At 39.5% G+C, this 16,066-nt stretch overlaps 2 protein-coding genes across 2 annotated transcripts; both read right to left on the bottom strand.

Moving 5' to 3' along the window:
• Positions 1-68: 68 nt before the first annotated feature.
• On the bottom strand, positions 69-7,018 carry LOC122876053 (kinesin family binding protein). The gene is made up of 13 exons (XM_044195911.1): positions 6,503-7,018; positions 5,913-6,011; positions 5,221-5,300; positions 4,946-5,004; positions 4,489-4,613; positions 4,183-4,276; positions 3,837-3,949; positions 3,420-3,569; positions 3,009-3,083; positions 2,177-2,339; positions 1,835-2,009; positions 1,555-1,740; positions 69-1,284 (listed from the first exon to the last, which is right to left on the bottom strand). Exons 1-13 carry the CDS (start codon positions 6,968-6,970, stop codon positions 1,146-1,148), a joined length of 1,926 nt encoding a protein of 641 aa, XP_044051846.1. The 5' UTR covers positions 6,971-7,018; the 3' UTR covers positions 69-1,145.
• Positions 7,019-7,928: 910 nt separating this feature from the next.
• mpc1 (mitochondrial pyruvate carrier 1) lies at positions 7,929-11,841 on the bottom strand. The gene is made up of 5 exons (XM_044195989.1): positions 11,657-11,841; positions 10,532-10,535; positions 10,098-10,194; positions 9,462-9,594; positions 7,929-8,874 (listed from the first exon to the last, which is right to left on the bottom strand). The coding sequence occupies exons 1-5, from the start codon at positions 11,725-11,727 to the stop codon at positions 8,850-8,852; spliced, it is 330 nt and encodes a 109-aa protein (XP_044051924.1). The 5' UTR covers positions 11,728-11,841; the 3' UTR covers positions 7,929-8,849.
• Positions 11,842-16,066: the final 4,225 nt, after the last annotated feature.

The following is a 16,066-nucleotide window of genomic DNA, read 5'->3' as shown; positions in this document are numbered from 1 at the left end:
CAGAGAAAAGACCCATTTTACACAGAGTCTCTCATTGCAAGTAAAAAGCACATATTGGTATTGTGGCGTAAGTGTGCATTACTTAATTCATTTATTATCATTACATACAGCATCTACTGTACATAAAACATTGACATTGTGATTCATCCAAGGCAGGAAGAAAATACACAGGTTCAACTGGACGAGCTGGCATCATGCAGATTATGTTGTCTAATAAACCAGCCTCAGTGTGGTCAAGTCCACTTAATGACTGTCACTGGGACAGTCATTCTGACGATTTGCAGAACAAGCATCTCAGCTCTAAGGAGCAACAGCAACCTGTCAGTAAGACAATCTGGATCAACTCTACTATCTGTACCCCTGGCTGCCTAATGTTATTACCATGGTTACACTAACCCTGGTTACAGTAGGCCATAACATTTGTTTTACCATCAGAGACATAAAGTAGCTGAAGTAACAGAATTTTAGTGTGCTGAAGTGCTTTACAGAAAATAAAGCCACATTAAATAAAAAAAAACCAATATGATTAACAATAGAAAACAAGTATGAGTCAGACTAGGGTCACAGAGGACACCTGAATTGTAAAATAAAATAAAACAAAACAAAAATTTATTATGTACATATCTGCCATAAGGATGTTACGGGGACTCACTTAGTCCAAAGTGACATTTTAGTGATAAACCTACAAAGATATTTTTACACCACTCTGGTTGGGTAGAAAGCATCGATGTAAAGAGACAAACAGCTCTGGGTCAATTCACATTCAATTCAAAGTTGAAAATATAAAAGAGATCATCAACCATTCTCAATTATTTCTTAGTACTATGAGAAATACATTTTCATATTAATTTTGAAGACAGCATATTTTCTTAGCTCCACACATTTTACTACTACAGAGGAAAGCACATATGTGCAGCATGTAATGTGTTCAAAAGACTTGTGAAAGCAGCATGCCCACTGACTGCACAAAAGAAAAAGGCCACCGCCAATACAAAGCAAGAAGCAAGAAAGTCAATATGCCATCCAGTTTCTATAATTGTTGGGAGTGTCCTTTGACTATACGGCGGTAAATTTAGATTGACTGGCTTATTTGGATTTAACACTATTGGTCAACCAACAGGTCAGTCAGTGAACAGCGGCGTCCTTCAGTTGTTTGCAGCCATCCTTGCTTTGAGGCGGTTGATTTTGAGAGGGAGCAGACCGACCATCTCCTTACTCAGCTCCAGCTCTGTCTCCACAGCAGCTGTTGCCTCGGGGTGAGCCTCACAATACTGCACCACGTATCTAGACAGGTGCAGGATGAAAGTGATGAGCAACACATTATAAAGATAAACAACATGGCAGCAGGGAGCATGTAGACTTTAGAGCACTCCCCCCATATTCCATTCATTTTAACTGCTTTCAACAAAATCCTTTCTATTCCACCAAATACAGCTGTCTTTCATTCTGTTACCTATTACTGTCATAATATAGAGTAATCCTGTAGATCTTTCAATATGCAGCCCAGAAAGTGTTTGAATGTATCACCATAAATTAAGAAATATATCTTCATACTTGTAGTTTTCCAGAGACTTGTTGAGGTTGTCCAGCTGAGCAGAGGGTGAAGAGCAGATCAGCCGGCTGTGGAGTCGGGCCACTCTAAAGCGGGCTACCAGAGCCGGTCTGAGCACCTCCTCCTCCAGGTGCTCTGGAAGCTTCCCCTCTGGAGAACACAGAGAGTCTAGGAACATCTGGAAGTATCTGAAGAGGAGAACAGAGGATTTCAAATAATTTAGATTGAATAAATGTAGATGCATACACACACATGTATGTCCACAAACACATATACACTCACTTGGCAGAGGCAGAGCAGAGATGGTTGAATTTCTTAATGGCATGACTATCTAGAGACTGTGTATCTGCTTGTCTGTTGGCCAGTGTCAGTTTCAAGTCCATCATTTCATTGTAGATCTCAGCCAACTCAAACATCAACTGTCTGCGGATCAATAGGTAGTACTGGGCATTCAAGTCTGTAGAGAAACAGAGAGAGTCAGAGAAAGTCAGATTTAATCGATTATGTCACTTTGCACGCACAAGTTATTTTGTTTCGTCTTTTTCATACTCAATCCTATGAAATTATTCAGAGACAAAAAAATACAAAAATAACTGCAACTCAAGAACAAAGTTAGTGCAGTACCAATGCAGATTGGCTCTAGCATGTCAACTCGTCGTTTGTGCATTTTGCAGCGCCGCTCCAGATCCTCTTCAAAGAAAGCCAGGCCCAGGAAAAGAGCACTGTGATCCTGCAAGATCTCTATGTGGTCCGTCACATAGCCATCCATCTGAAAGTACTCCTTGGCCTGTGAGAGTGAGTGAAAGGATGGAGAAAAAGGATAAAGGACTCATCCACTCAGATCACATTTTTTTACTTGCTCAGAAAACCAGGTTTTGAGCTCCTTACACAATTTCTCTCATTGGCCTTCAATCCAAAATTCTTCAGAGGGAAACTGCCATTAATACCAGCTTAACATCATATATCAGAATAACATCATATTCACGACATCACAGTGTACATTTGCTTCTTGAGGTGAACATTTAAGACAACAATATTGTTGAGGAATTTAGCATGAAAACATCTGTAGCTATCTGCTTGGTACATTCATTGAAGTGTCAAGTCAAGTCCAGTCCCATTTATTTGTTCAATATCTCCATGGCCTTCACAGCCCACAAACTGCACTGGGAGGTGAACATTTAATTTCATAGCCTGATTTTTTTATTCACATTTTTCTTATTAAATTAATTTTTCACTTATCTGCTGGAATGGTAACTTGAATAACTCAGCTAGATGGGATAATTCAACTGGGCTCCACTGCTGTGTGTGTGTCTGTTTACTTATATAAGAGTGTCTAAGTATGAGGGTCCAACCCAGTTTCAGTGTGTGTGTGTGTGTGTGTGTGTGTGTGTGTGTGTGTGTGTGTGTGTGTGTGTGTGTGTGTGTGTGTCTGTGTGTGTGTGTGTGTTGTGCATACCTGTGTGACATAATTCTGTCCCACCAGAAATACAGCTCTGGCCTCAGTAAAGTCCAGTGGAAGCAAACAGGGCACCTGGAAAACAGAAAGCAGGGAGTTTGATCTCATCTACTACAATGGCGCCCTCTGATGATACAGTAATTTGAAATCTGTATTTATTGTCAGATTTGTTCTCAATCGGTTATGCTTTTGATACATGGAGTGATACTATCACATCAAAATCTTGTATTACTAAAACATAATATTAAAAAATAGCTACTGTTATAACATATTATCAATAAAGAGAAGCTTCTGACACAGAAATAATGGTGGTTTTTGATAACAAGCAGCAGTTCAACATGATGCACTAACAATTATGACAAAAACCATTACTAGTAGCACTAGCAGTAGTATCAGGCACAGTATATAGACCTTCTCTTCCAGACTAGCAATGGAGTCGAAGGTATCTTCAGAGCCAAACAGCAGAGCACTCTTCCTGCCCTTCTCTTCCTCCTCCTCCTCAACTCTTCTCGCTCTCTTCAACTCTTCTTGGCGATCAGTATCCAGCTCCCCAATGTTGTCCTGGTCACAAACACAATACAATTATATAGATCTAAGCCCAGATACACACAAGAATGTGGACATGTAAACAGAAACTTAAAACACACAGATATACAGATACTGTACATGAAAAACATGCACATCAAGGTTTGGCTGAAGCAAAAACAGACAAGTTAAAATGATCAACTTTGCATCATCTTTGGTCATGTGACTTGTACTTGAGTATAAAGATTTTAGAAACACCCACAACCACACATAAGTGCCCACACACATACAACCATGCAGTACCTCTAGCAGCTTCTTAGCGTCCTGCAAGATGTTGAGACAGTATTTGATCCAACATCTCGCAATCTCTGCTCTCTTCTGTCTGAGCTGTTCCCTGCGCTCACTCTCTGTCTCACCTGGGTCAGACACAAAGAGAAAAAGATATTAAGATATGCCAGGAGAGGGAAGGAATGATAGAAGTATCTGGATGAAGTGAGAGGGAGTGAGGGGGAAGGAGTCAGATAGAGGAAGGGAGGTAAGATGTCTGACTCACTGTAGATGATTAGGGCTACAGAATACAAAGAAAATCAGTATGCTTATTTTGATATGTACAGAAATGTCAATTATTACGATTTTGAGAGATACTTACTCTCCTGTGCTGCAGCCTCAGAAGGAACCTCTCCTGCCAAACCTGAGATGACAGTAGCTGCTGAGAGGCAATGTCTGCCTTCCATGTATCGGCCCTAGAAATCACACACGCACAGACACACCTCTCATTACTTATACTAAAAACAAACTGCTGTGACAACGCTATTGAACACCTAGAGTAGATCTTACAAAAATGTATCGGATTACTACAACCAAAATTCTTGCCATGTAATCAAAATGATTTGACATTTTATTTGAGGCTTTAAATCAAAAGTTTTCAATCAGTTTTCATCAATCTATGCCCTACCTTAGTGATGTAATACTGTGAAAGTGTAGCAGCGTTCAGAGCCCACTCCATTGGGCTGAACTGATTTAGCTTTAACTGTCTCTGCAGGGTACTGTGGCAGTAGGTGGCAGCACGCTCAGTTTGACCTGGGAGACAAAGTATAATATTATTATTACTATCATCAAATAAAGCAATATATTAACATAATAAGCCTCAGCTTCATTATATTTACATAGATAAACATGAATCCAATTCATATTAGAATCCATAAGCATCCTCAAAAATTGATGGATATGATGCAACTTCAAAAGACTCCTTATTAGATAAAAGTGGATGTTAATGGATTATGGAGAAATTTAAGTTCTCTATGTTTAAATATTATTAAGTGCATTTTACGTTTTACACGTTTTTAAGTATTTACACGAGCCAATAAGTATATACTGTTCTACTTATTTGAGTGAAACAAGATCCGACTCACCAAGGTTTTTATAGACTTGAGCGAGGTAGTACATGGTATGGGTGTAGGCCAACTCAAACCTGAGAAAGGAAAGTTGGAGAGTGAATGGGAGAATGGGTATATGGGGAAGGCAGAGCATAGTAAAGAAACATAAACATGTGCCTGTGTTTGCTGCATGAATGACCACTATCACACCAATTTTGGGACAAAAGTATTCAAATAAACAGGTAGTAAGTCTGTAAATGCATATATGTGTGTGGGCCTTCTGTATAGGGATGTTGGAGTTTACAAGTTACCTCTTGGTCCTTTCCTGATGTGTCAGGAGCTTCTCCTCAGTAGTGAAGTACTCTGACATATCAGTGGGAGGACTCCCATCCTGAAAAAAAAGAAAACACAACAACCACGGATGCTGATGAAGAGGATTTGACCATTGTAATTTTCAGTCCTGCTGTTGCAAGATACTAATACTTCTCAGTTCAATTTGTCTTTTGAATGCTGGTGTCAACACAGTTACAGCGAGTGACACACATTAACGACCAACAATTAGGTGGCATACTTATTTGCTCGCTTTCTGCTACCTAGTGCACTGTATTCACATTTCATCTTAATTTGAGAATAGCAATGAATTTTAGGGATAATGTAGCGCCCTCAGAAATTCAGACAATGCAAAAAAATGCAATGCCAATGGCATGTACACCTACTTTTTATTAAAAATACAACAATGCAATGCTCCTGTCCTGACAAACAGGTAAATTATGGTTATGTGACACTCTATATCATGATCATGATAGGCAGATGATAGACGGGTTATGAGACAATAAAGAAGCTAGATAATCAGTCGGACAGTAACCTGGGAAGAAAACTGTTTGTCTGTCTCCCCACTCCTCATGTAGCACCGATGGCTTTCTTCTGCTACAGTCTCTCCTGCCCTGTCATCAATCAATCAATGTACCTTCAAGTAAACAGTCACACAGGAAACCAACCTTACCTCATTCATATAATGTTGATAGATGGATTCTGCTGTTTCAAGGAATCCCTGAGCCGTCTCTGTCTCATCCCGGCCTGCCCAAAGGATGCCCAACTGGTTCTGATAACACAAACAGCCAATACATAAGCAATAATAATTTACTCTGTTTACAGGGCTTTATAATCACTGTGATTCTTGTTAATAATTATGGCAAATCATCAACCGTTTGATACGCAAGCTGTAATGTATGTAAAAGGGGAGTGGTGGTACAAACTGCTTCCCCACTGGACCACAATGCTCCTCCAACGTCAAGGAATGGCGTTGTTGATGATGCCATTGTCAGTTGTATTAGGGTTTAACAATATTATAGTCAATTACTTCGTGATGGTCGATTCGTTTCGTAGCAGCATCTCAGTCACAATCTGTCATGTCATATCTTTCAAAATTATTTTTATTTAGAAATGTTGGTTGAGCTTGACTTTAGCTACAGCCACGGCCTGTTTGTAGACGACTTGTGCTGGAATGTCTGAGAAAACTGACAGCTAACGGGAAGCTAACGGGCAGTTAGCTTAATTGCATTATTAAGGAGTAAGTTATAACGTCAACGTTACCCTGACATGGATAAACAGCGACACATTCTCGCACGACACTCTGCATCTCTCCAGCAGTTTCATGCAGTTCATCAGATGCTCCTGCCCGGCTGACAGCTCCTCTGTGTCGACATGGTTGACGCCCAGATAGTACTCCACAGCCCCGAGTTTAGCGGCCCGCAGCCCGGCTGGCGAGTCGCCGCTGAAGCCCTGACCGAACACATCCTCCCTCTGCCCGTCCACCGGCGGCTCTGTCGGCGGCTCTGTCGGCCGCTGGTCGCCGCTCTCTCCGCCGCCGTCCTCCTCACCTTCGCCGGCCTCGAAACTCTTCAGCGAGCAGTATATCTCTCTGAGGAGCTCCCTGGCCTTGTATTTGGAACGAAACGGGTCATTTTCCGGGTCATTTCGTGATTCTACATCAGTAAGGTTTTGGGCGTTGGTGAATTTATCGCAGATAGCTCTCCACTCGTCACTGTTAAGGGACGCCATGTTGGTCTTCTTCTTTCTCGTTTAACTGCAACTGGGTCCGTATTATTGCATTACTGCCATCTCCTGGAATTAGTTAGTTTGGTTATCTCGTTCAATGTCATTTTCTCTCATTATTATTTCCCCATCAAAAATCCCAAAAATCAAACACCCATTTACATTCTTGCCCAGTAAGGTTTTAGGTTGTTGTTGGAAAGTCAGCGAGTACAACATCCATTTATTCCAAAAAATATTTCAGCTGCATTTAAATTATATTTACTTGAATCTTTGTGTGTCCAAGGTATCAGTTACGACTACTGGTGGAAGTGCAATTTTCAGGTACTTGCACTATTTAAGTATTTGCTTTATAGCTCTACTCCACTACATTTAAGAGGAAAATATTGTACTTTTTACTCACTTGCTACTTTGCATACAAAACATATAAGCAGTTTATAAAATATGATGCACTGTTATTGGTTACGCTATGCAACAGCATGTAAAGAAGTGAAAATAAGGCCTATTACGGCTTTTACTTAAGTAAAGGATCTGAATCCTACTCCCCCCCGCTGGTTTTGACAATGTTGAATGGCTCCTGATTGTTGAAATTGGTGGTGAAATAAACAAAAGTTTAATATATATTTATCCAGCTCTGAGCAATTGTTTTCACATGAAAGCTTAAGCTGGTGTATACATAAAACATATAACATGTGTAATAACCCCCATTCATTTCCAGTTCATTTGGTTTGTACTTTATAACTTTGATGAAAAGATGTGTTTAGTGTTAATTTAACAAGGGCATTAGGTTGAGTAGTGTTGAGTGTAAATATGAGCAGTGACCTCCTTGATATTACCATGGTGCCTGGTATTGTGCCTGACATTGTAAAGGTTACCTGATCCCTAACAAGAACCAAATTAAAACTACAATTGCAAAGCCGAACTTCATGAAAAACAATCTTTGCAAATAAATCACTCGCTTGCTGAATTGTGTTCAAGTTGGTTTATTTTAACAAACCCAGAGAGTCAAATCATTAATCAGGGGGAAATAATGTGAATTATACAATGACAATAAATTAATGTGAATGACATATGACAACACACATTACATTTTGGGTTAGCACTGACAGAAGCAGCTTGTCTTGCCCAGTCATGGAGGATTATAACCTAGACAGTCTGATCCTAATTATGCAGCTTCACCACATAAAAAGACATAAGTATTTATTGTGTATTATTTAAACATTTGTTTAATAATTGTCAAATAATTGTCAAATTGGATCATCATCCACACATGTTTTCATTGTACAGCATAATAATAAGCTCCAGGGCACAAAAAACAAAGGTGTTTAAGCAAAGGTTAATGAATGAAAGTCCATATGCTTAGCCAGTGATAATGGACCATGGTGTGGACATATTTGCACAAACTGACCTCAGGCTAAGTTCTCTGTGAAATATCATTAACATTTCAATTACTTAGCAGGTATGAAAGTAATAAAAATATTAATGCTGTTGACCTGAAATGAGATGATTTATGAACAATGACTGCTTTAGCCAAGTTTCAGAGTGTGCAATAGCCAGTGGATCCAGTGTGCAAGGCATCTAACTGTCAGGCAGGTTAGCTGAGTGTACTTTCACCCACATTATATTTTTGTGTGTCATGTTGAATATTGCAACAATCTAAAAATGAAGCACTTCTTGGAGGAAAGCATCAGCTTTTTTCTGTGTGACTAAAACTTCATGAGGGTGATCGATCAGAGTAACATCAGGTTAAAAAATGGTGCAAGTGCTACGGTTTCAATGATAAGATTAAGATGTTTTTCGATGCATGGGTTTTGATGTCCAAGTTTAGGCGTCTGTTGAAGCAGCATGGTGCCACTCTGCAGTGAACGTTTTGCATCGGCTTCACCCACTAAGATCCTGTCTTCTTCTCCATTCTGAAATAATATAGAAACAGTCAGAGCTCATACAATTCTGTTTTATTCCATTACCTTAATTTAAAAGATCATTTCAGCTATTTTTAACCTAGGTCTTATTATCCTAAATCTCATTATCATATCAAGTGCTGAAGGCAAGTCACTTTGATAACATTGCTCTTTATCATAAGTCTTCAGTTTAGTCATTGATGAGATGTTGAACTGGGTCTAAAGTCATGGTGGCAAAATAAGGACCACTAATATATTTGGTCATCATTGTTGTCAAAATAACATGCAAAAAGATGCAGAAAGGATGACATGACATAAACCGGTTTTGAACACACAAGCTTCATGACAAAGCAAGCTAAGCCACCTACATAACATCACTAACATTTCTTAAGCCTTGCAGAGAAGATAACGTGGACTTAAGACCAACAGGATGAGATTATTCTATGGAAATGTGATTGAAAACTATAGACCATGACATGAAGTCACTATTTTTGGGGAAATATACATGAGAAATTCTGAAAATGCTGAACGTTTGGCCGACAGTGTTTCATGATACACAATCAGTTCACAATGACAACAGAAAAACACATATTGCTTACTTGTATTTGATGAGACGACTTCCCTGGATTAGCTGTGCTGCCTCATTGGTTAAATGGCAAGCAAAGAGTAGCCAGTTGCGTGGCTGCACCTTGTAGGCGAACCTCATGAAGAGCAGTGAATAGCAGGACAGAGCTGAGAGGAGGGAGAAAACACACAGGCAGCAGTTTATTATAGCACTGTCTTCTTATAAAACATTTACTGCTGGAAAACGTCTTACTGCTGCTCAAATAGGTAACATAAATATGTCACCTAGCCTTATTGCCCACAAAAAAATAAATTATAGCGTAATCAACAGTATAAATGTTTCATATATATGGATGTTAAACATCTAAATGGGGGGGATTTTTAAAGCCATTACAGGTCAGTAGATGAAATCCTGATTCCAACACAGACATTAATCCCCCTCTCCAAAGCTGCACACACCTAATACTACAGTACAAACTCTTCCCTTCTGAGGCCAAAGCAAAAGGTCTCTCATTCAGAATATAACACAGAAAGGGGACAGTCATTGCTCATTTCTAAAGTACAAATTACAACCCTAACAAAAACAAAGTTAACTAAAAAGGATGGGGGTATTGTGTGTGCCCTGCATGTGTAAATCTGGGTATATCAGTGCATGTGTCTGTGTGTCTTACCGAAGGTCATCCTGCCACTGATAATCTCAGGGCTCTTCTTCATATCTGTGATGGCGGCTATAGGAAGACCCCAGTTTGCTACAGGACCCCAGAAATGCTGTACAGATACACACAAAGTGACAAAATATAGTTGGACCATAGACTTTATATGGTTTGGACATTTATCTTAAGCTGGTTGTAAAGTGGAACAGAACTATACAATAACTATCATGTGAATACTTAATAGTAAAATCTGTATTGTGAATCCCATTATAAAAAGTAATGAAAATGATACACCTACAGACTCAGTGGAGATTAACAGATACGACTATATTGTACAGCACAAAAATAATCAAAGACAAAAAGAAAGGTAGCCAGATAAACTAGTAGGCAGCCACAAATGAGGAAAGACACACATAGAAACAGATATACTGACAGAAAAGATGAGTACTTACCGTGCTGTTGAATTGTTTTTTTATTTGCAGGCCCACATAGAAGAGAAAAGAACATAAATACAGTAAAATAATCTGCTGTGTCTTGCTTGCACTTTACTAAATTAGGTTATAATGAATGAGGTAACGTTTTAGCACCTGGATGAAAATATTTAACTACACTTACAGTCAACAACATCTACCACAGTATTCATAACACAAGCTGGTGAATTTATTAATTACTGTATTTTCTACACAATGACAAAACACACCATAGAAAGCCAAAGAAACACCAGAGATGTTCATACACGCCGACATAATGTGTGCCTCACACACATCTACAGTGCATTTGTTTGACTTTCAACTGGATTTTCAAGACTTTACAGATATAGCTCTTCAAAAAATAACCCAGAGATAACCATGTTTATCTGTGACAAATGTAAACAAAGATGGCCTCTTACATCACTGTGTCATACTTTAGCCTTTACTCTAAATTTCAAGCATGCTGCTAATCTGTATATAAGTATTATAATAAGCACACACACCACCAGGGCATCATGTAAAAATTAACCAACGTCTTGACAACATGTCAAATAGTATACGATACATATTTGACCCTGGCCATAACTTCAAAGCACAACCCAGTTCAATACTGTTGTTAGAGGCAAAGCAGCTAGTTGTTTCCCTGCGAGCCTATCAGAGCCTCTCACGAGTTACGACCCACTTTCAAGGCTTGCTGGTTTTTAGGGTGTTTTTAGCACAACTGACAACATATCCCTCCCATGTAGTTAGTTCACTTAGAAACTGTTTTTAAAAACAATTTCACCCACAGTCTTCTCTCCATTTACAGCCAACCTCCTACTGGAGAAACAAGTTAAGTGAGCGCTAACGTTACTACAGAAAGCACAATCGTCCTTGAAAACTAACGCTAGCAGAGAAAAACGATGCCACTGCAAGCGACAGTAACACACACATTGTTGAAAATGGTCGTGAGATTGTATTAAGACGTTGGCTGGACATATCAGGACGGTAAATTCAGCCGGCTGTTAAACATGAGCTAACGTTACCTAGCTGTAACAGTCATTCGACAGCCAACTAGCTACTTTAGCATGCGTGCTAATAGAAAATCTATCAGCTTCCAATACATACCTCATCAAATAATCCCTGAAGTCTTTACTCTTCAGGTGGTCAATAGCTTTCCGTGCAATTGCCCCTGCCATGGTTTAACGATAGGCTGGTGTCTGTTTTGGCCGAGAAGAGTGCTCTTTCCGTGTTGAAGGGCGACTGACAGCTTAACTCAGAGGACGACTGGTCGAATTTCCACAACATTGGCGCTTTACGACACTGTCGCAATTACGCAGCGCAACGTCAGACGGTCTGGATCTGTCTGGATCAAGGATATATGAAGAGAACTGGGTTGGGAAAAGACAGTATAAAAGAAGTTGACGTAACCTGCGGGTCAGGGATGTATAAAGAGAGTTTGCAGCTGAAAAACACCTGTTTTAGACTCTATTCATTGGCTCCCTGTTTGTTTTAGGATTGATTTTAAGATCTTGTTGATTACTTTTAAGGCTCTTCATGGCCTGGCTCCAGACTATATTTTAGACCTTGTAATCTCTTTTGAACCTTCACGTAGTTTGAGATCTTCGGGCAGGGGTCTTCTGTCTGTACCTGAGTCCAGGATAAAAACAAAGGGGGACAGAGCTTTTGCTATCAGGGCCTCGAGGCTCTCGAACAACTTGCCCGAAGAAATTAGGTTGTATGAGTCAGTGTCTTTGTTTAAGTCTCTTCGCAAAACACATTTTTATCTGAAAGCATATCCTGACTTTACCCGAACTGGCTGTTTATTTGATTGCTTTTGTGTATTTTATGTATTTTATTTCTTTATATTTCGTCATTCACTGCAGTATTTTATTTCTCTTGTTGTGAAGCACTTTGTACTTTGTTGTTGTTTTGATAAGTGCTCTATAAATAAAATTGTATTATTATATATATATATATATATTATAAAAACAGTGAAACTAATTTTGGAGGGTGAGACAGCTCGAGGAAGGTCTTGGGAAAACAACAACAAAGAGTGTAACAGACCAGGCTTTTGCAGTCATGGCTCCTCGGCTTGCTGAATCAGTGACATCTTTTAAATCACTTCTCAAAACGTATCTTTTCAAAAAAGCCTTTTATTAATTCTAGTACTCTGTTGTATTGCCAACATATCGAATCTGTTTTATTATTAGTAATTCTCTTTATTGGGGTTTTATTTTATTTTATTTCATTGTATTGCTGTGTTTTTAATGTCTGATTGTATTTGCCTCAGTCCTGAAATGTTTTAACCCTGATTCAACCATGTAAAGCACTTTGTAACTTTGATTTTGAAAAGTGCTGTGTAAATAAAGTTTATTATTATTATAATAAATCTTTTAATCTTTTTCTTGGCAACAGCACTCCAAGGTCGCAGTGTTATTGTTGTACATCAGTGCATGTATTTTATCATTTCCTGATAGAAAACGGTATAGTGTATGATTATTGTAAACTAACTGCAAAAACAGTATACTATGACAATGCAGGCTATACAGTTAGTATGTAGTGTGGTTGCGTCACCTGTCTCCCCCTGGAGGAGGAAAAGGTGCAGTATGATGACCACAACCTGCCGTCTTGATGAAGCATGCACTCCCTGTTTAAAAGTAGCTTTTTAGCCAAATGTTTTCATGCTCTGTATTTGTTACATGTTGCCACACGACCCCAGCCTGGGAACCAGAGGAATCTGCTGAGCTCATGTTTCATTTGCTCTTGCAGGTACGTTTGGCCCTTCTCCCATTCAAACAGATTTCCACCCATCCTGGATTCAGTTGAGCCAATCACAGCCGTTTATCCAATATGGGGTGGGTTTGAAACCATGACTGACAGAGGAGCGTTACTTTTTGTCACACCACTCGCCGTTGTATACAGACACACAAGGTACCATTTGTATGGGACGCACAGGGCTGCCAGAGAGCCTAAAGGTAGTCAAGTGACATAGTTTGTCAAGCGATGGATGGATGGATCAAACAAACACAGGACTTTCACCCAGGAGACCAGGGTTCGTGTCCTGTTTGAAACCAAAAGTTAACTTATGTACTTATGTAACGCGATTTCCTACTAGTCTACCAAACCAAGTAGTTTCTCAAGTTGTCGCCTACAGATGCTAAAGGGTTCCATGTGCGTCTGTATCCTTGCAGAGGGAATAAGAACAGGTTGGCTTTCCACCATGAGGTTTTGCTTACAATCGCGTACCAACAAATATATTACCTTGATATATAAAATAGTATATACTATCCTGGGATGGTGTCAGGCTAACATGAAACATTAACACATTCACATACACAAGATACAGACACGTGCATTCATATCACATTCATTCAAAACATATACCTCTTATCCCGATCCCCTACCCTCTGCAAACTTATAACACACACATATCCTTGTACTTCTTTCTGTCATTGACATAATGCATTTCCTTGCCCCTCCTAACCTTAACCTAATTCTACCCTAACCCTTAAAACAAACAATGTGTCAGTATTGTCCCAAAGATAAAACAACTCTTCCTCTCCCTTTCTCCTCCTCAGTGCGTTAGTACGTATCTGACGCAGGTTGTCAAAGTTGTACTCCTTTCGTATCCAGCAATAGTTGGCCGACAGGCAGTCAGCCTTGTTGGTGATGTTTCTCGTGTCCTGACCAACGCATTAGTAGAACTTCCCTCTGATTATAACTACAGTGTTTATGTGAGATAAAGACAGAGAGTGTCTGTAGTGTTATTTTATCATTGTCCTGACATCATCTCAACTGGATTAAAGCTAGGAGGCTATTACACTATTAATGCCAAGAAAAAAAAGGAGTATATTCTCAACAGAGGTGTTTACTATGAGTGCTTGGCTAAAGGCTGGCCAGAGGTCATGTTGTTCATTTTAATAGTTTGATTGTCAGTCAGGGTAAAATAAAGCTGTGTGTGTGTGTGAGAGTGAGTGTGAGTGAGTGAGTGAGTGAGTGAGTGAGTGAGAGAGAGAGAGAGAGAGAGAGAGAGAGAGAGAGAGAAAGCCTGTATTACTCATGTTGTCGGGACATAAATCTGTTTACACAGTCACATTGTGGGGACTTGCCTTCCTTTTGAGGACAAAACATAAATCATTACATTTTACAGTGAAGACTTGGTTTAAGGTTAGGTTAGGTGTGTGTGTGTGTGTGTGTGTTACCTGCACCCTAAGGATGCCAAAGTAAAAGAAGAAGGCGAAGGAAATGAGAACGATGTTCCCGATGGGTTTAACCGAGGTGATTAGAGCTTCCACAGCCAGCTTCACACAAACATAAACAGATGTTTGTTAGAAGCAGCGCATGTACCTCCAGACACAAAGTACAAAATATGAAATGTGAAATAAGGTGGGATGCTTACACACAAACAGTACATGAACATATGCATTGGTATCAACCCTTGCAAACAGAAAACAAACATCCATTTATACACACACAAATAAATTATTATTATTAAATTATTAAAAGTTTAAAACTTTAAGGCTTCTGGCTATACCCCAGTCCACACTTAAATGAATGTTAGATCTTCTCTGCTTCTACTATCTGTTTTGGCAGTGTTTCTTCATTTTTATCTTTCCTGTTTAATTATATATATATATTTCCCTTTATTTCTAATATCTGATCGCAACCCAGCAGGGGTTGGAAAGTTCATTCAACAGCTCAGAAGCCATGAAGTAATTGGATTGTAATAATAGAACATTTCAGTTAATACTAATGCCATTTCACAATGACCATAGACCTCTACAGTTACGTTACCTTAAAAAGCATCTCTACCAGGAAGACAACAGAGAATACGTAACGGGACATATTCAGGATGCATCGCTCATAAAGGGCAGAGTGAGATTCATTTTTAACCTGCGTGTATTTAGTATTACATATAATCGTAGAAAAGGTTTCAGTCGTAGTCATCTGGACACTGTTTTCAGAATCAAGACGTTTCGGCTCCCATCCGGAAGTCATTCTCAATTGACTTCCAATTGAGAATGACTTCCGGATCTTGTAATCTTGTCTCAGTATAAATGCAGCTGTGCTGTGAAGGCCACAGAAGTTTGTTAAGAGAGTGTTGGGGAGCACACCAAACAGGTTAGAGAAAAAGTTGTGGTGAAGTTTAAAGTGGGGCTTGGATATAAAAAGATTTCCCAATTGTTGAACATCTCAAGGAGCACTGTTCAATCCATCATCCGAAAATGGAAAGAGTATGGCACAACTGCAAACCTACCCAGACATGGCCGTCCACCAAAACTTACAGAACGAACAAAAATAGCACTCAGAGATGCAGCCAGGAGGCCCATGGTGACTCTGGAAGAGCTGCAGAGATCCACAGCTCAGGTGGGGGAATCTGTTCACAGGACAACTATTAGTCGTGCACTACACAATTCTGGTCTTTATGGAAGAGTGGCAAGAAGAAAGCCATTGTTGAAAACCATCCATAAGAAGTCTTGTTTACAGTTCGCTAGAAGTCATTTGGAGGACACAGCATACATGTGGCAGAAGGTG

Source organism: Siniperca chuatsi, linkage group LG1 (assembly GCF_020085105.1).
Source record: "Siniperca chuatsi isolate FFG_IHB_CAS linkage group LG1, ASM2008510v1, whole genome shotgun sequence".
NCBI lineage: Eukaryota > Metazoa > Chordata > Actinopteri > Centrarchiformes > Sinipercidae > Siniperca > Siniperca chuatsi.
This window is presented reverse-complemented; position numbering and strand designations above follow the sequence as displayed.